Source organism: Pleurodeles waltl, chromosome 3_1 (assembly GCF_031143425.1).
Source record: "Pleurodeles waltl isolate 20211129_DDA chromosome 3_1, aPleWal1.hap1.20221129, whole genome shotgun sequence".
Classification (NCBI taxonomy): domain Eukaryota; kingdom Metazoa; phylum Chordata; class Amphibia; order Caudata; family Salamandridae; genus Pleurodeles; species Pleurodeles waltl.
Window position 1 is genome coordinate 769,865,848 of NC_090440.1, and position 20,534 is coordinate 769,886,381.

At 44.3% G+C, this 20,534-nt stretch overlaps 1 protein-coding gene across 7 annotated transcripts in view; it reads right to left on the reverse strand.

The window, feature by feature from the left end:
- The window catches only part of MICAL2 (microtubule associated monooxygenase, calponin and LIM domain containing 2), a 776,672-nt gene that overhangs the window by 58,353 nt on the left and 697,785 nt on the right, over window positions 1-20,534 (reverse strand). For all 7 annotated transcript variants that reach the window (XM_069223592.1, XM_069223590.1, XM_069223591.1 and 4 more), the window contains 2 exons: window positions 18,808-18,900; window positions 11,245-11,338 (listed from right to left, as the gene is read on the reverse strand). In XM_069223592.1, coding sequence (XP_069079693.1) covers window positions 11,245-11,338; window positions 18,808-18,900 — 187 coding nt within the window. The remainder of the gene's footprint in view (window positions 1-11,244; window positions 11,339-18,807; window positions 18,901-20,534) is intronic.

Here is a 20,534-nt window from a genome sequence, read left to right on the forward strand (position 1 = left end):
ATGAAGTCAAAAACACCAAAGACTGACCAATGTTTCTGAATTTTCACCAAATCGAGATATAATAACCAGATCACGGGAACTAGTCTGAATATATTAGCACTGCTAATAAATAACAACCACTAGAATATTAATGCTCTTTCTATTCATCTGGTCTTAAGAAATGTTAGGACGAGCTCAATATTTCCACCTGGCCCTGTAGATATGGACATATAACATAAATAGTGTTTCTAAATCATGTAAAAATGCATTCATAAAATTATTTACATTGCATAAAGGAGGCCTTTTGGCAACCTAGGCCTTTTTTGTAAATGAGAAAATGTAATTAATAATAAGTCTACAAAGAGGTTTTCCAAATTAGTTAGACTCACTAGCCTTGCACCGACTGTGTATAAATTAGTATCCTAACCATGTGAGTACCTATTTTTGTCAGACAGCTTTCCCAATAAACTGATAATTCATGGCCAAGAATAAGACAATAAATATGCAAAAGATGTCAGATGTAGTATATTGTATCATGTATATTAATCTTAGAAAAGACGTCTGTTAATCATTAGCACAGTAAGTGAAAGATGGTAACAGAAACTAGAAATTGTTAGTGATATGAAAATGCAAAAGAATCATAGATAGATAACCACGAATAATAGGGATGTTTCTCACTCTGAGTGGCATTAACAGCCTAGAGCAAACTAGTGTTTTCTCTGATATCACTAAGAATCACACTCACTGCTGTACAATTTTATATTAAGTATGACCCCAAGGCCTTTTCCCTTGCTTAGATGAACAGGGCAGTGGAAAGAGTCATGGAGAAGCAATATATAACCAAGGGCCATATTGTACATTGTGCCCTGTGGCACAAATGGTGTGTGTCAGCTTTGCGCTCCCCTGGGTCACAATGGTATTAAAGAAGAGGGCCACAGACACTTGTGCAACCCCTTCTGTGGTACTACTAGCGCAGCACACATGTAGCATCAGCACTATCATAAGACAGAGTTTCCCTCATTTGCATGGGGGGGTGTGGCCCCAGGCAAAAGAGGAAATTTATTTGCCTCTGCGTCTGTATCATATTATAGATGTGAGCGTAAACACAACCAGGCCCTTAAGAGGTGCATTCACTGCGTCATAAAAAGGTGGTGCAATGTCAGTGCGCCCCCTCAAGGCAGCTCTCTGAAGGGGGGAAGACAGTCCCATAGACGCCCCAAACATCCCCACTGAGGCTGGTGTTGTCATTGACTACACCCGCCTGCAGAGGGATCGCTCTCTTTTCTTTAAAGTGAAGGCAGCATACCACCTGAACTGTGAAAAAAAAGCAGCTTTGAAGCAGCTGCTTCATATTACTATGAAGGCGCTACCTTCAATATAGTAGGGCACGCTGTCCCTGTTTGCTCCAGGCACACCTGTTTAAGGGTGTGCTGTGGTGCAACGTGCCCCTTCCATAGCATGGCCTCTATGCCACCCTCTGCATTACCCTACTGTACCCTTCCATACCCTGACCCAGTGTTAAAAGATAATGGAGTGCCCTTCCACTCACTCCCAGTACCCTCTTCAAATGCATTACATGATGCCCCCACCACCCTTTATTTTTGTATTCGCCCATCCTGCCCAAATACTTTAAAAATAGCCTTGTGTGTTATCACCCACTCCCCATTTCCCTTGAAAGTACCCACCCCTCCCTAATTAAAAATAAAAACGTCTACCTTGTATCCCACCTCCCTTCCACTTCACCCTTGGTAATGCCTGACATTACCCTTCTCCCATTAAGAAAATTAGCACTAGTACCATGCCACTAGCTCACACCAACCACTGAACATCCCCTTTCCCCTCTCAAAGCTGCAAACTAAATTTTCACATTGAGAGAGCAGAGAAATTGCCACTGTTAGAAATTGGGTTTCTGGTTGGCTACGGTATGCACCTAAGCCAGGCAGAACCCACCCACTCTAGTCAGGGCAAGGGAGTTGCACATCCAAGATAACCCCCACTCCCCCCCTTGGTAGCTTGGCATGAGCAGTTAGGCCTATCCCAGAGGCAATGTGTAAAGCGTTTGCACAACACACACAGCACACATGATGCACTACCCCACCACAAAGGAAACACAACACCAAGTTATAAGAAAATATACTGTATTGTACACAACGCAATTATTAGACCAAACACAACACCTCAGTAATATCCTGCTACCTTAGCAGTTGTCAGAACGTTACACATTATTTAGTCTGCAGAGCCAGCAGTAGCCACATATAACACACGGGTTACTTAGTATTCTGCAACATAAGCAGTAGTGAGGAATCACATTACTACACCAATGCACTTGTCATAGAAATGTCATAAATGCCCATATCAGGAACATTATAAAACATATGACAAGTCAAGAAAACATATTAGCAGAGCATGTCCATAAAAAAAACATTAGCAAAACATATATGTAGCACATCATAAAAATAGGTAGGCAACATTTAAATCAATGTCCACACCAGGACCATCGGGAATGTGTATGTCCTTTTTAAAATTCATGTTTTATGACGTAAAGGCACTTCCAGTGCCAGAAAGATCAAAATGGGGCCCCTGGTGCTCTGTGCGCTTGTACTGGGGGCCACTCAGAGGATTGGAGTAGGAGGGGGGCAGCACGCACCACCTCCGGTTTTATAACAGGCCCCTCCTGGGGCCCACGATCTGTGGGCCCCCCCGGGGGCCTCCAATGGCCCTCCAACAAGGGGACGCACACAATGAACAATAACAAGTAGGGTCACAGAGGGACTGTGGCGGTGCGGGGGGCCTCCAGCGTGGCTTCTGTCTCCTGTGGTCTCTGCAAAGAAAGGGGGCCTCCGTTGGGGCATGGGGAGCCTCTGATGAGGCTTCCTTCCCCCTCCGCCCGTCGCCAGGACTCCTAGTGAGGGACTCTGAGGGGGCAGGGAAGCCTCTGATGAGGCTTCCTTCCCGCCTGGCTCCCTCGGAGAAACGAATCTCCAAATGTGGGCAGGCACTGAAGAGAGTGCCTGCTTGTGCCCAGGGGTGCTCCGCAGAGCGCGCTTCACCCCATGGGCACGGTAGGAGCACGCTCGGTCCTTCTCAGGTCTTACTCGTGCCCCAGGGGCACCTCAAGAAGTGTGCTCTCGACGCGTTTGGTTTTCGACACACCCAGGTTACGGCGTAGATCTCCGGCAGCAGAGCACTTCCCAGTGCAGAACCTGGGGGAAAGCCACAGTGCTCCCCAGATGCTTCCAATAATCAAATGATGTGCTACACAGCACCATTCAAAAGTCCTCTCACGGCGCTACATTAAAACAAAGAAGAAGCGCTCCTCAGGCGCTTCAGCTGGAATTGCATTGGTCAGCGGCCACGGCACCCTGCCCCTGGGGGACAGCAGTATGGGACAAAGGAGCACAGGTGGCATGGCCCAGCAGCAGGCCACCACAAGGGACGCAGTCAATGGCATTTCTTCCTCTTGACCCAGCAGGTCACAGGTCAGCACAGCAGCAGCAGCAGCAGTCCTTGGCAGTTCCCTGTGAGTCCCTCTAGCATTCTGTGTCCAGTTCAAGGTAAGTTCCAAAGTGTCACCAAGAGTTCCCAAATTGTGGTGAAAATTCCCCTGTACTTATACTCAATTTTACAGTGTGTTACAAAGGAAGGGGAGAGGAGGTTCCAACCAGTTACAACTGGTTCTGGGAGTGCCCCCATCTCCTCCAGCACAGGCTCCAAATATCAGTTGGGGGTAAACGACCCTATTGTGTGAAGCCAGGGCACAGCCTATGCAAATGCAGGTGTGCCCTTCCTCTCCCTTCTCTCAGCCCAGGAAGACTATTCAGCATGCAGATGCACCTCTGTGACACCTCCATCCGGTGTACAGGCTGTCTGAAAAGTATGCACAAAGCCCAACTGTCACTCTGCCCAGACATGGATTGGAGTCAAGGAGCAAAACACTAGAGTCATAAGCACAGAAAAATGCTCACTTTCTTGAAGTGGCATTTCTGTAATAATAATTTTAAAAAACACCTACACTAGTAAGCAGCATTTCTCATCACCATTACAACCATACCAAAGATGCCTACGCCACCCCTCAGACAATACCCCCTATATATAAGGCAGGGCATTTCTAATGCAATCCTACGGGAAGGCAGCACTCACAGCAGTGAGATACCAGGTTAGGCTGTTTGTCACTACCAGGACAGGACACGCAACGTGGCACATGTCCTGCCTTCTACATACATAGCACCCTGCCCATGGGGCTAGCTAGGGCCTACCTTAGGGGTGACTTACGTGTAGTAAAAGGGGAGTTTTCAGCCTGGCAAGTAAGTTTAGATCCCAGGTCCCTGTGGCAGAAAACTGCACACACAGGCCCTGCGCTAGTAGGCCTGAGACAGGTTTGAAAGGCTACTTCAGTGGGTGGCACAAGCAGCACTGTAGGCCCACTACTAGCATTTAATTTACAGGTCGTGGGTATAGAGATACCACTATACAAAGGACTTATAGGTAAATTAAATATGCCAATTAGGTATAAGCCAATCATACCAGCTTTAGATGGGAGAGCACCTGCACTTTAGCACTTATCAATAGTGATAAAGTGCTCAGAGACCTAGAGCCAACAGCGAGCGGTCAGAAAAAATAGGAGGAAGGAGGCAAAAAGTCAGGGGATGAACCTGCTACAAGGCCCGGGTTCAACAGCCACAGTGATAACTGCTGCGTGAAAGCCATCATTAGCATTACCTTCATTTCCCTAACAGCACAGGCCTGCAGACATCTGCTCCTGATTTACCAGTGCAGGGAAGTCGTTCACATTTCTCCAATGCTACTGACCTAAGGGAGGCGGCGGATCATTGCCACATAGATCATGTACTTCCAACATGATACTTCAGTGCTCTGACAGAGCATTGACGAGCCAGGGTTATGCTAATAGCTTTCTATGCGAGCCATACATACGTTTTGAAACAAAGCTTAGCTATATTACAAATCCTTACCAATTGAGCAAACGCTAGAAAGAGTTAGGGCATTTAACTAAAGTGCTGAACAAGCTGCAATATATTTATATACCAATCTATTAATTATTTTGCATCCAAATGGACAATAAAGACCGAAAAATCCAAATACTCCTTCCTCTATGCTCCAACTTTCCCTTTCACCAACTAGCCTTTTCAGAGCCTGAAAAAGCTTTGGGGTGGGGAGTGTTTGCCCTCATGTAATGAAAACGGTTTCTGTTGTCTGCCAATGGGTGTTTAGGGATACCGGACTAAACGGGACCTAGACAGGATGACTTAGTGAAACTCCAGAAACACTATGAGAAAGGTATTCTCTAGATTTTGCCATGCCTCCCTTTAAAACCTTGTCATTGCCTCAGCCTGCAACACTTTCTGATTACATCCGTAGAGTTTGGCCTTTTTATTTTTCTTTCTGCTAGAGCTCTGACAGAGTGTTTTGTAGTGAGTGTCACGTCAAAAAAATATATCATTCTTTAATCTTTCCTTTCTATCACCTCTCACCCCACCAAAAACTTGCTGCACGGATAGCCCATCAACGGATTTCCTTATGCATTGTGGCAATATGATCATGAATAAGTATCTGTCTCCCTCTTCCCCTCCCGTTCCTTACCTATCAGCCTAATCCCCGTTCTCATCTCCTCGCTCTCTTTTCAATGAGTCTCAGTCTGTGAGCCAAGGCATCTCCCTCCACGGTTTCATTCTGCATACACTACCCATTGGCTTAGAGCCATCTTAATATGTTCATCTCTGGTGGCTTTCTCCCTGTGCTTTTTGCTGCTGATGATTTATCGTTTGTATGTGACAACTTGCTTATCTTCTGTTCATGCTAGTTCCATGTAGGGGTTGCCTTGTGGCTCCGTGTTTTTTTGATGTACAGCCATCTGACACCCTTCTGGTTGAATTGTCATTTATAAATAACCTAAGACATAAATTAGAAGATGTGTGGGTTTTATGATCTGTGGCCTTAAATGTGTAGATACAAATACACTTCAGGTGCCACTCTCTACAATGAAATAACCATTTTAGAGGGGGAAATTACAAAAAGCAGTGCCCTGCATTGCATAACCAATAGGGTGTGCTAGTCAACAAAGAGGGTCTTGTTGGAGAGTCACTGTTCGACTTTGTGCTCGACAGTGTCGAAATATATAGTAAAGCAATATCAGAATATACTCGTATGGCTATGTGTGCCTTTAAATAAGGATTTACCCAAAGTGGTTAAACTCGGGGACAATTTAAGGATTTTGGGGGCTACGGGTCAAACGTATTTCGGGGGCCTCTGCTCAGATCAGCTCTGAATTTATGATCCAATTTCACCTCCTTCATGTGGTCTTTGGCCAGATCACCGACTGTGCACAGGCAGCACACTGGGCCAAATTGTAAATATGTTTAAATCTAATATTGAGGGATCGTGATGAGTGTTTTCAGAATTGTAATACTGTGGCAGATAACTGATATTATCACAAATAATCTCTGTGGCCCCCTTCTATTCCTCATGTGTGATTTGTACGGATGTTGTATGTGCTGAACAACGTAAACACAACATTTCTCTGCAAAACTTCTGTAATAGACTGACATACATTGCCCACATAAAAAATAAACTAAAGGAAAACAGTATTTAAAACAATCTAGTGAAAAATTATTCATGTCTTTAGGACAGGACTCTCGTTCGAACAGAGGTCGCTCTGTCAGTGGACCACCTAAAAGACTGGGGCCCTGGGGCAGCCCCCACTGTGTCAAGCCTTAAAACGTCTCTGGTCAAACTAGGTCTTTGCTCTTGGGACGAGTGGCAGATACAGAAAAGCTTATCACTGGATGGCTTCCTAAGGCCTGTCTGTGATAAACGCAAAAAATCATTGTATAACAGTAAGCAACATTTCAACGAAACCTTACATTTGCATATATTAATTCTTCAAACTGCTGGACTACCTTCATAACAAAAATAAAGACAGTGGCGTTTTGGAAAGAAAGCAAACCCCCATCCACATAAAGTGTTAAAATATACATTTTAAAAAGGTAATAAGTAGTTTGTGGGGGGTTTTTTCAGAAACGTAACACATCCTTCAACAAACAATTAGCTGTATTCCCTTTTTCCACACAATGTGAATAATCTGTTGGCATATTTACCATGTCATAAACATTTCTGGCAGGCAATCGCCAAGGAACCAATAGCAATGTTAGACACTTCATAAAAGGACACATAAAGACGTGCAAGGCAGACCTCAGAGGAGAATGCATGCTTCGTGAAAAGCAGTTGTATTTCCCCTCCTTACAGCTGTGATAGAGTAAATTCTCCTGGCGGCCTCTCTCCCAACCTCCGGTTGGTAGTTAAAAACAATTCACACCGTCGATGTCGAAGTACGCCGAAAGCCCAGGTCATACCACTGTCGCCGTTGATTAAAGTCATTTGTCATTCCAAAGGCAGCCTAATTATTTTCCCAATAACCTCATATCACAGATTTAAAAGAACACTGAAATAAAATGGAGCCACGTGACTGGGCCTGTGATATGATAATTGAGACGAAAGGCTGAATTGGTGTCACCTAGTTACAGGGCTCATCAAAACCTCATTCCGTTCATCTCTCCTCGTTGCGTTTTGTTTTGTGCCCACGTATGTTCTGTCTTAATTCCGCACTTTGGTAAATGAATAACTCCCAGTAACAAAGGGCCCTTTCAAGCCGTGTTCCCGTAATTATTAGACTGGAATTGCATAAATGTCACCGCGGACTAGTGTTTGCAGCCCTGCCTCTAAATTCGGCTATTCACAACCATTGTAGCTCAATATTATTGCTTAAATGTGATAATTTTCTAATTATCTGAATGAGGCTTGTAAAGTAGATTTAATTTTATGAGCGCAGACGCGAGAAATCTAACCTCATAAGGACTGAAAATTCATTAGACAGCGCGTGCAAGGCTTTCAAGGGATGAATGAAATATCTACAAGGTAGAAAGATTCAAGTAGGTTTTTGAGGCTGTTATTTGAAAATTCACATTCGTGTGCTTTTGATGTATAGAGGGGCTGTTAATACCTTTTGTCCTTCTTGGCACTGTTCATTTGTGAGCTGTGTCCAGCACACCGCGACCTCCAGCGCAGCTGTGCATGGCATCCGCCTGATTATCTGCATTTGAGCTGGCGCAATCAACGCCAGCATAAAGCAATAAGCTTAACAAGGGGAATTTAATTAGTAATAATGAAAAAGAAATTACTAAAATAAATCTTTGAGGTTGTTAAGGGTCCCCATAAAACGTCTGTCAAAAAATCGAAACAATTGCTCGGTCCTGATAGCTACCTTTGCACTCTACTTTCGATTTATCTTAATTGTCCCACCATTATTTTTCATAAGAAAAGACTTGTTAAAAGTAAATTGTGTTACCTACATTTATTAATTTACCACAGAGCAATAAACCACAGACGGGTAGGGTGAGGCCAGAGTAGACAGAGTGGACGCTGCACAACCAGGAGAATTGGACCCAAAATCTGCTTTCACCAACCTCTTAATACTGAGCAAACCACGTTACCACTCCGTGCCTTAGAATGTTTATCTTCCAAATTCAGGAGAGTCGAAGGGTGATTCTGTTCGTAGCGTGCTGAGAAAAACCATCTTACTCATACATATTACAGTACAACAAAATAGTTAACTAATAATAAGTATTTCCGAACGCTCTTGGGAATATTGGCATTAGGCCCACACACTCTTAAAGCTGATATGAAAAGCATCATATCAACGGTATGCTTACCTGCACTAATGGCAAAAATAATCGACTGGATGTCAGAAGTTGGTTAAAATTTGATACCAGACACAAATTACACTATGTCAGTACCTTTGCAGCAACCAGAAAATGAGCATTCTCTGCCTTTGTGGTGCCTCATCGCCTACTCCCTTTTTAGTCATATGATTACAGCATTCCTTGGTGGGGGTGGAAGGGAAACACACTTTGAACATATGTTTGGTACATGGGTTAATATGAACTTTGGGGGACACACTCCTTTGCAGGGGGCTGTGGTACAGGTTTTTAATTTGTGTTCTCTAACAATAATGCCACTCCCCCTCCCGAGAGTATGTTCATGAGATAGGAGGCGACTGACTGGGCCTGATTTAGGGTTTGGTGGATGGGTTACTCTGTCACAATGTGACAGATCTCCTGCCTGCCATATTGCGGTCACCATAGACAATAATGGGTTTGTAATATGGCGGACGGGATATCCGTCATGTTCATGACGGAGTAACCCCCTCCACCAAACTTTAAAAGAGGCCATGACTGACCTCAACTAAGATCTTTGGCATGTGCTGGACACATAAATCAGCTGTCTGCACCCTGGCTAAAACTGAGTAATGCCTGATAGCAAGTAACAGCATCCACAGCTACTCTTCAGTATGTAGTGGATTTGGTAGCCCTAAAATATCAAACGGACATGGAATACATGGCAGATGGACAAATATGGCAGATGGCTCTGCACTGGGCCATGGTACAGGCCATTAGCCCAATTTCTTCCACCTAATGACCTCCACTGGCATATGGTGCCATAGGGTAGAGTGTGGCTGCCACACTTCCTCTCAAACATTTTGAGAAATGCCAGAATAAAAAAATGAAGCAGTTGTCAAAAGACACTAATGGATATGGTAATGATGTGGGCTCTTTGAGACAGCACAATCACAGGGAGAGGTTTAGTCCAGGCAATCCAATGTGCTCCAATATCCTAGATATCAAAATCCAGGCCCTCATTTCGACATTGTTTTTTTTTTTGTGAAGACCGGCATGGAAGCAGGTGCCAAAAGACCACCAGTGTTGGCGTGTCACCAATAGGTTTCCGCCCATAAAAAAAAGGCGAAATCCAACACTGTCGGCCTGACTGACAGTGGGTGAGAGATGTTTCCAATGCCAGCAACACCACACTGGAAGTACTCCGCCTGCCATATTAGGAGCATTAAGGGCACACAGCAGTCCTTGCACAGCGGTAAAACCGCCAACATCCACCCCCTCCTGGACGACCACCTCGACATGGGCTGTTGTGCGTCCCAGGCAGGTAGGTGGACTGACTGGAAAGATGTGGGATGTGTGTGGTAGGTGCATGTGTGTGGTGTGTGCGTGTATGTGTGCAAGCATCTGTGTGTGTGTGTCAGAATGGGTGTGCGTGCATGTGTGTGTGACTGTATGCGTGCGTGGTGGTGTGTGTGTGAATGTATGCGGGGGTGTGTGTGAATGTATGTGGAGGGGGGTGTGTGTGAATGTATGCGGGGGGTGTGGGTGAATGTATGCAGAGAGGGGTGCGCATGCGTGCGAGTCTGTGTTTGGTTGGGTGGGGGTGAGTGTCTGTTTGTGTTCGGTTGGGTGGGGGTGCATGTCTGTCTGTGCATGCAGTCGGGTGGGGTGTGTGCCTGCAAGTGTGTGGATGTGTGTCTTCAAATGTGTGGACGTGTGGGACTGTGTGTGCCGGCATCAGGATTGTGGATTCCTATTGCCAGGTGCGTTTCCGCGAGGGTTTTCATGGCAGGGCGACCGCTGGAAAAAGACTAACGGTTTGCTGCCTCGTAATACGGCCGGCGGTCTTAGGCATGCCGCCGGCCTGGAGGAGCTCAATGCCAGCCACTCCGGTCTGACCGCACCAGCGTGACAGGCGGCGTTATGGCAGTTTGACCTCAGCCAAACCGCAGATCTCACAATGTGGCGGTCTTTACCATCACGACTGCAGTGGTAAGACCACCACTGTGAGTGTGGCGGTCTTAAGACTGCCACACTCGTAATGAGGGCATCAGTGTCCTCCCTAAGCCTTCTTTCCATTCACAATTATAATTTGTGTGATACCACCACTATTTATCTCTGCACACAAATTTCTTTTTAGATCCTGGTGGCATTTCTGAAGGGAAAATTTACCACTTTCTACAATCTACACCTTTGAACAGGGAAACATGCTATATTACTCTGTTATCCTCCACGGAAAGGTGCAAAACTAGTGCAGTTGTTCTTTGAAATACAATTGTAGGTATATAGCATGTCAATACTGTCAAGTACTTCTGTAGCCAACTGCACATTTTAGCAACTGTGTGTATACTATTCCCTCATTGAACACTAGAGTATATTACAGAAAGAAGCCATGCACTAAAACTATTCACATAGAGAACTAAATTATATGTTTGAAAATGGAAGAGGGATTCCTCAGACACAAAAGACCTTCAACACAATTAGCTTCCTTTCGATAAGTAGGACACCAGGAATGTAGGCCAGTCTAGCAGACATGTTTGATATCATTTTTGTGAATATCCATTACGAATATGTGTACCTGATTCTCCGCGTAGTGCTTTCTCCAGCTCAACTCCTTGTATTTCGATTGCACTTTGTCGCTCCTCAATTTCTTGCAATTGACGCTGGATAGACTGTAAAATGGAAGAACATTTAATTGCATAGCTAAATACATACATGTAATGAAACACAGTCGAACAATTAGACATTTATTGATGTGCCCATCAGTCATTGTTTAATAGTTTACTTAGTTTGTGAAAAGAACAACTAACAGAGGTGGGGTGCAGTGAGTAGGACATTTGATGTTTAGCAAAGTGGAGCTTATGAACCAAAACATGTCAAGAAAATCCAACTTTACCCAGTCAAGAGACCATGGTGAAATGTGCAAGAAATAAGGATGTACAAGTTAACCAGGCCAGCTGTTCCAGTTAAATGTAATTATTATTAGAGAAACAGTCAGAAATGCACTACATGCCAATGCCACCGCAACAGTAACAACGATACTGTCCTCCAACTGAAAATTAACGCCTGCATATACACTTAAGAAAACAATATATACAGGTATCAGAGTGATGAAAGATAATGACTGCATTAACATTGTGATAGCCTTGAAGGGAGTTAAATTTGAAGTACACTGGAAGACTGGGATGTGGATGGCTAAGGGAGCACTAAATACTTTGGCATGCTCATTTCCTAGAGTAAAGAAGTAAGTTGGGCTTGTACAATGCTACCCTTGCTAGATGTGCTTTTGCCGTGTAGGGACTTGCACAGAAAGATATATGTGAATGGGCATGGTTAACATTCAGTCCAACTACTGGTGTGCGCACTTCATAGCTGCAATTGATTGGGTGTTCGAGCACATAGAGGACCCTGCTTATAGCCAGGAGTGAAGGATGTTCATCCAGGTGACCCTCATGAATGTTCTTTATTGTTGGAACGTTCCTGCCACTGGAGTGCTATTTAGAGCGGTGCAAGGCTCTAAGAATGATGGGATTAGAAGGCAAACCTTTATAGGAGATGCCTCTGTGTGAGGGGGACACGGCTTTGCCAAGTGATGGCTTTAGCCAACTTCAGTGATTGGGAGCTTATTTGAATTTCAAAACAGGGTACCAATCTTGCACTGGTGTGCAGTTTAGATTACTTACTGAGCTGAGTTTGCACTCTGCACCACTCAATTTTGCAAATACCTACAGCTTGTTCATGCTCTCTGAGATAAGAAAGGTGTCTTGTTGGTTCTGCTCATGACAGGCAGTGGTGTGAGAGCAAGTTTCGGAGTCAGGGTGCTGCCATCAGAATCCCATCAATGAAGTCAAAATAACTGTGAAAAATCTGAAGCTCACAAACAGAGCAAGTATAGCAAATGAGCCACACCCATTCAGCAGAAGAGTGGTAAGAGTACAGTATGCAGCTGGCAGTGGAGTTAGTAGCATCCTGTGTGAAAAAAATATTACTAAATAATGATGTCGAACTACACTGTAACTTACAGATGCACATTTGCAATTGAAGTGGCCCCAAAATCCAGAAATTCACACTGGCATGCTGTATTACTTATAAAACAATGTAACTACCAGATAAACAATAATGTGTGGAAATTAGTTTTCAATAAATATTCATCACGTTTAAGTGGATTGATTTGTTTTGATCCTTTTAAACTCTGTTTCCATTAAACTTTAGAATTACAAACATGTGCTTCATTTGTGTTTTCCTAACTGCTGATATACTTCAAAATATGTGTACAGTTCATTTACAGATATTTAAATGTTGTTGTGTGCTCATGTTAGGCCTGGCATCCTTGGTGTGGTTTCCCCTTCTTCTTTTTTCCACTAGAGCTTCCTTAAAGATCCCTGAATGATAAGTAAGGTAAACAAAAACAGAAAAGGTGTCTTACAAATTAATATAGATGATTGTATATGAACATCTAAATATATATATGTATCATATGCAGCCTTTGCAGACCCCAAACACATGAACAAATGGCCAGTACTTTTCTTTTGAAGATGTGGCAACCCTCCCTTCGGCAAGGTTGTCAGCTAGTTCACTTTAGAAAATCCTCTAGCTTTGCAGTCAGAGAAAGAAAAGTAAACACCAATCTTCATTTTAAAACAGCAATTTGTCAAAATACGTAGCCAGACTACTGACCTCTATCTTTAAAAGCTCAGCAAATGTGACAAGATAAAACAAATATTGCTCATTCACCTTCTGAACTCCAGTATAGTTATTTTGGGGATCCTGCAGCACCCCTACTTTCAGCACATATGTTGACAGGCAAAACTGTAAGTGTGGTTCTTATATCTACAAGATCATGAAGATTAAAGCCCAAGACTAAAGTGAAAAGGAGAGATGCCAAACTGGACCCGAGAGCGATGTTTTTAGCAGTCAAGTAGGGTCAATTCAATATAATTACATTCATTGTGAGTATAATATGAATGAAATGCTCTGGAGGATGCATCAGTTTCACACCAGATTGCAACAGATGCCTCTTGTGCAAGAAGGAGCATTTTCATGTGGTTTTTGGATTATTCATGATGCAGGTCCTCTAAGGAGAGGTGTTTATTTTCTTGCACGAGATGCAAGACTGGTGACTTGAGCTCATCCTGAAGTCTGCAACCCTAGGGCTTCTTGAGGACTAGAGCTTGCCAGAGGAATGAAGTCCCTGAAAAATCATGGGTTAATTTCTGCCAAGAGGACATTGCTAAAATAAATTAAGGAACAGAGATGCACCAGGGGTTGAAGGTGTCTCAGGTTAGATGGATGGTGTTGAGGCACCCTTCAATTTTGCAAAGGGATGTTCACATAAACACTAAAATGTGTCTGAGTCATAGATGGTATAGTACATTTTAATATTATATTACAACTTGGATAGAGATCAGTCTTGCCCACGTCAAAGGAGACGTAGTGAGCTGTCCCTCATCACAGCATACCTGATATGGAAGCATCACCACATCATTAAACAGAGTTCCTCTGGTAAAACTATGTGCAATATTATTATTACTTTTGGATGTTCCTGCAGTATCCTATGTGTGATAACAGTATTTTTGTAAATGCAATATGTAGGAAAATGCCACTGTTGTCATGGTTATCCCCCCCCCCACTTTTTGCCTAGTGTTGATGCCAACTTTGATTGAAAGTGTGCTGGGACCCTGCTAACCAGGCCCCAGCACCAGTGTTCTTTCCCTAAAACTGTACCTTTGTTCCCACAATTGGCACAGCCCTGGCACACAGTTAAGTCTCTTGTAAAAGGTACCCATGGTACCAAGGGCCTTATGGCCAGGGAATGTATTATGCCACCCTAGGGACCCCTCACTCAGCATGCACACTGCCTTGCAGCTTGTGTGTGCTGGTGGGGAGAAAAAGGCTAAGTCAACATGGCACTCCTCTCAGGGTGCCATGCCCACAAACCACCACCTGTGGCATAGGTAAGTCACCCCTCTAGCAGGCCTTACAGCCCTAACGCAGGGTGACCTATACCACAGGTAAGGGCATAGCTGCATGAGCAATGTGCCCCTACTGTGTCAAAGTCCATTCTTAGACATTGTAAGTGCAGTGTAGCCATATTAAGTATATGGTCTGGGAGTTTGTCATTACGAACTCCACAGCACCATAATGGCTTCACTGAATGCTGGGAAGTTTGGTATCAAACTTCTCAGCACAATAAACCCACACTGGTGCCAGTGAGGGATTTATTGAAAAATGCACACAGGGGACATCTTAGAGATGCCCGCTGTATGTTAGCCCAACTGCTAGTTTAAGACTGACCGGTCTGTGCCAGCCTGCCACTTTCAGATTAGTTTCTGACCACATGGGGTGAGTACCTTTGTGCACTCTGTGGTCAGAAACAAAGACTTTCCTGGGTATAGGTGCTTCACACCTCCCCCTGCAAGAACTCTAACACCTGGTGGTGAGCCTCAAAGGCTCAAGCCTCAGATTTCAATACCCCAGGGCGCTCCAGCCAGTGGAGATGCCCACCCCACCGGACACAGCCCTACTTTTGGCGGCAAGTCCAGAGGGAAAATTAGGAAAAAGACCAAGGACGAGACACCCCCTCAGCCAGGACCACCCCTAAGGTGTCCAGAGCTGAAGTGACTCCCTCCTTGAGAAATCCTCCATCTTGCTTTGGAGGATTAGGACCATTAGGGATAGGAATGTGCCCCTCTCCCCAAAGGGAGTGGGCACAAGGAGGGTGTAACCACCCTCAGGGACATTAGCCATTGGCTTCTGCCCCCTGGCCCCTAAAACACTCCTAAAACTTGTATTAAAGGGCTCCCTGAACCAAGCTAGTCAGATTCCTGATGACCTCAAGAAAAGAAAAAGGACTGCTCAGCTGAAAGCCCAGCAGAGAAGAAAAAGAGACAATTGACTCAGCCCCAGCCGTACCGGCCCATCTCCTGCTTCAAAGACCCTGCAAAAGAAAAGCAACGTGTTCTACAGGACCAGCGACCCCTGAAAAGCCTCCAGGGGACTGCCTCCATCACTGAGGACCAAGCAACTCCTGTGGACAGCGGATCTGTCCAACAAGAAGAAAAGGAAACTCCTTCCAAGGGACTCTTACCTCACTCCAGAAGCGTGAGTCCAAAACCACTCTGCACCCGACGCCCACGGCCCATGTCCAGGTGGCCCAACTAGCCAGAGGGGATCCCCAGGTGATTCTGACCAACTGTCCACCCTGGGCTGACCTCTCCAGGCCCCCACAATGACACCTGCAGAGGGAATCGCGAGGCTCTCCCCGACCACGACTGCCCTGGGATGAAGATATCGGACTCCTGAAGAAGCACTGCACCCGCAGCCCCCAGACTCGAGAGAACCCGACCACTGGTGCAGGAAGCCTTTCTCCCTACCCAGTCAGTGGCTTGCCCGAGAAGCCCCCCTTGCCATGCCTGCAGCGTCTAAGTGACCACCGGAGACCCCATAGAGTTTCATTGGAAACCCGATGCCCTGTTTGCACTATGCACCCTTCCGCCCCTGTGCCACTGAGGGTGTGGTTTTTGTTCCTACTTGGGGCCCCTCCAGTTCTCCTCTAAACCCCCCTGGTCTGCCCTCTGACAACGCGAGTAGTTACCAGCAAGCAGACCGGAACCAGAGTACCCCCTGTCTCCATAGGCGCCCACGTTATTTTGGCTCCTGTTTGACCTCTGCACCTAACCGGACCCTTTTTGCTGGTGCTGGGTGCTTGGGCTTATCTTGAACCCCCAACGGTGTGCTACCTATGCCCTGGAGACTAAGCCTGTAAGTTTGTTACTTACCTCAAAAACTGTACTTTACTTACCTCACCCAGGAACTGTTGAAAATGTTATTGTCTACTTTTAAAACAGCTTTTTGCCATTTTAAAGAAAACTGTATACATTGTTGATTCCATTCAAAGTTCTAAGTATTATTATGCAAAGTACCTTACATTTTATCTACTTACCTGCAAACTGAATCTTGTGGTTCTACAAATAAATTAACAAAATATATTTTTCTATATAAAAATCTATTAATCCTCAGTTAAGTCATTGAGTGTGTGTTTCACTTATTGCTTGTGTGTGTACAACAAATGTTTAACACTACCCTCTGATAAGCCTAACTGCTCTACCACACTACCACAAATAGAGCATTAGTATTATCTATTATTGCCTCTATCAAGCCTCTGGGGAACCCCTGGACTCTTTGCACACTATGGGGCATATTTATACTCTGTTTGCGCGGAATGTGCGTCAAAAATGTTGACGCACATTTGGCGCAAACCGTGCACCATATTTAAACTTTGACGCCCGAGCCCCCGGACGTCAAAATTCCTCTGTGTGCGTCATTTTTTGGATGCGGGAAACTGCCTTGCATTAATGAAATGCAAGGTAGGCGTTCCCGCCCAAAAAATGACTTTAAGGCCTGTGCACCTTATTTATACTCCCGCGTCATTTTGACGCACAGGTGGGGGCAGGCCTTAAAAAATGGCGCACAGCCTGATGTGCGCCGTTTTCTTAAGCCTGGGTCAGGGCAGGCGTTAAGGGAACTGTGGGCTCACTTCCATGGTCTCTGACCATGGAAGGAGTCCAGAGGTGCCCTTCCCTGCCCCCAGGGACACCCTCTGCCAGCCTCTCCCACCCATAGAGGACACCCATGGATGGGGGGGACCCATCCCAGGTAAGTACAGGTAAGTTGAGGTAAGTATTTTTTATTATTTTTTTAAGTGTCATAGGGGGGGCCTAATTTGGCCCCCCTACATGCCACTATGCCCAATGACCATGCCCAGGGGACAGGAGTCCCCTGGGCATGGTCATTGGGCAGGGGGAATGACTCCTGTCTTTGCTAAGAAAGGAGTCATTTCAATGGGGGTTGTGCGTCAAAAAATGGCGCAAGTCAGGTTTGAGCCATGATTTTTGACTCAAACCTGACTTGCATCATTTTTTGACACACAACCCCTATCTTCCCCAATAAGGCGCCCGTATGGTGTGTAGGAATGGCGTTAGCCGGCGGTAAAAAAAATTACGCAAACCAGCGCCGGCGCTGGTTTGCGTCAAAAAGTATAAATATGGACCTATATCTCACTTTCATATAGTATATACAAAGCCAGCTTCCTACACAAGAACGTTCATTAAAAAAAGAAATCCAGTCCCTCGATTCAAATACAGTTTTGTGTTCTACGCTCTTAAGCACATATTTAATGCTATTTAGCACGTATCTAATATGCAGCATTGCAGGTGTTAGAATCATCACCAGTATGTGCCTGCTAGTTTCTGACATCTGCAACACCTTATGTGGGAGTCACAACTGCTGGCAATGTGCACATTTTGAAAGATAGGAATGCACACTTATTTTGAAGAATTCTACGGCCATTTACAGAATATTTCGCAGATCATCTTCAATCAAACATGCAGATTTTCCAAGAAAAAATCCTCATGAATTTTAAATGTTAACGAATTAATATTTTGGCAAAATTGTGTTTTGCATTTTATTCCCGGGAATCCAAAAATATTTACATTTTAAATAAAGAATACCTTTTTCTTCTTTGCATGGCAACTAAAGACTAACAAATTGCAGATAAAATGGCATAGCTTCAGGCACAGCAGCCTATGTTTCATTTAGACAAGATTTTATATAACTGTGTTTGCACGTTGGGTTCAGAACAAAACTTAGAGCTATATTTCTCAAACAAGAAGACCTTGCACTAATTCAGCTTCTCTAATTTTGCAATGCCATTTCCAGGTTGCCTAGACTGCACTGATGTTAATTTACAGCCCCTGATAAATGTAAAAACAATTTTTGCATTGATTCATCCGCTCGAAATGTAATCCACAGATTGTCCAAATATTAGTGCACATCTCTGGCAGAGATATATATGTTCTCCAAAGTGTTCGAAATAAATGGCATCTCCACAGTTGTGATCAATGTAGTGCCCCCTTTTATTTTAGTATCCAAACAAGGCTGCTCTGGGCACGTGGCTTTCCCACTATTATTACCTGTTCTACTTAATGAGTATAAATTCCACCCCCTTCACTTAGAAACATAGTCTTGGTTATTTAAGCTTTAATTAGCGGTTCTATCGAACAGGTTATTCTTTATTAGGGTTCACACCTGAATCTTCGGTACTGGAGATCTTTACTCCTTTTATAAGTGGCAGTCATTTTACCTGGGCTTTGTGAAGCCGTTTTAATTCCTCTTGTTTAATCTTCTGCTTTGCTTCTCGCTCCAGTTTTCGTCTTCGTTTGGAAAGCCTTTTCATCTGCACCGGAAGGAAACGCAGTTTAGCAATTAGAACTCCTAGGAGAATAGCCTTTCATTCAATGTTCGACATTATTATCGCATAGATACTGAAGATGTGTGCTCCAGCAGACACCTGCTGAAACAGGAACAAGACCCAGTGCTAAATAGCATCGTACGAACTCTACCCACAGGATAGACATCAATTTACAGTTTAAGCATCCTTGACCGTCTCAGACACCCTGCCTGCTCTCGTGGCATGTGTCCAATCTCCCGCACACTCATCTTCGCTCTTTTCTTCATCGATGCATTATTCGCTTACTTTATGTCGCGCTGCACCTCCTGGGGGGGTTACTAGGGTGTTTTATATTGAATATGGTTATAATTGGATGCAGAGACAATATTACTGGCTAGAAGGTGTTTGAAAATTGGAGGACGTTGGAGGAGGGCGAGGAGAAACAAAAAGGAGGAGGGAATGGTGCAGGAAAGAAGTGAATTTGGACTGAAAAGGAAACACCCACATTACAGGAAATATATGTATGTCAAAGCTGCAGAGGTCACTAGATGACTTGTGAAATATTGGATGAATCATGTTGTCACATGGTTGACTATAGTGTCCGCTGCTAGGAAAGCAGGCCCATACTATTTGACTCAAAGGGTGCTCGGAGCAACTTGGCCCTTAATGATCCAACCAGCATCTCCTGAAGTCTAAAAAACAATCGCCAATGCAGTGAATTATTTATGTTCTGACTCCAAGCAGTTTTACCACATCCATCCTGTCCAACAAATCCTTACACTTACTCCCATCAGAAACCAGATGGATCGTTTTCAAAAGGTTTTATTAACATTTTTCATATACCCAAAAACTAACAACGCAATGCAATACTGACCACAGGTGAGCAGGAGTGGGTCATGGTGAGCAGTGAAGCGCTCACCAAAGTCTAAGTAGCCACAGGAAAACATGGAAATGTAGTAGTGAGAATGAGACATGGGCAAAAAGCAATTCACACAGAGTCGCACGTATGCTATGCTGTAGCTTTTATGATTCTGAAAATAATATAATTTAAAACGAGTGGGAAAGATAGAACAAGTAACACAGAAAGTCAGATTTAATTGGAAGCTGGTGTGCAAACTATGAGTGTAGGGGTTGTTTTAATGGCCATCACTCCAGAGGCTTTGCACTTCTGACCACCCCTCTGGTGGATTGTGAAAGTGGCCGGTTCCGAACTCGGCCATCGTCCCTGTAGGGAGAGGGAGATCTTGCTGAAGAATCAGACATAGGAAGTTAGTGAGTTTCTGAGCCACTGGCCTAGCACTTTGAGGGTGCTTCTTTTATTTGAATTTCTACCAGGTGACTATTTTGGTGGTTCGCTCCCTTACATTATTCCTGAAGATTTTATTAGATACTTTATTCCACAGATGTGTGACCTTTACCCTATAATCAATGCATTTACTCCACATCATTTATTCTTACATTTAATTATTTGGAGCACATAGTCGAGAATAGTTGGCCGGCATTTTTGGTTCCATCTCAATTAAGCCACTATGGTTTTATTATGTGACGCTTCTGGTCTTCTGATCTTTTCCTTTGGTTCCCTCTGCAGAGGTTATGCTGCAGTCACCAAGGTGTAATTATAAAAGTCATGATGCACAAAA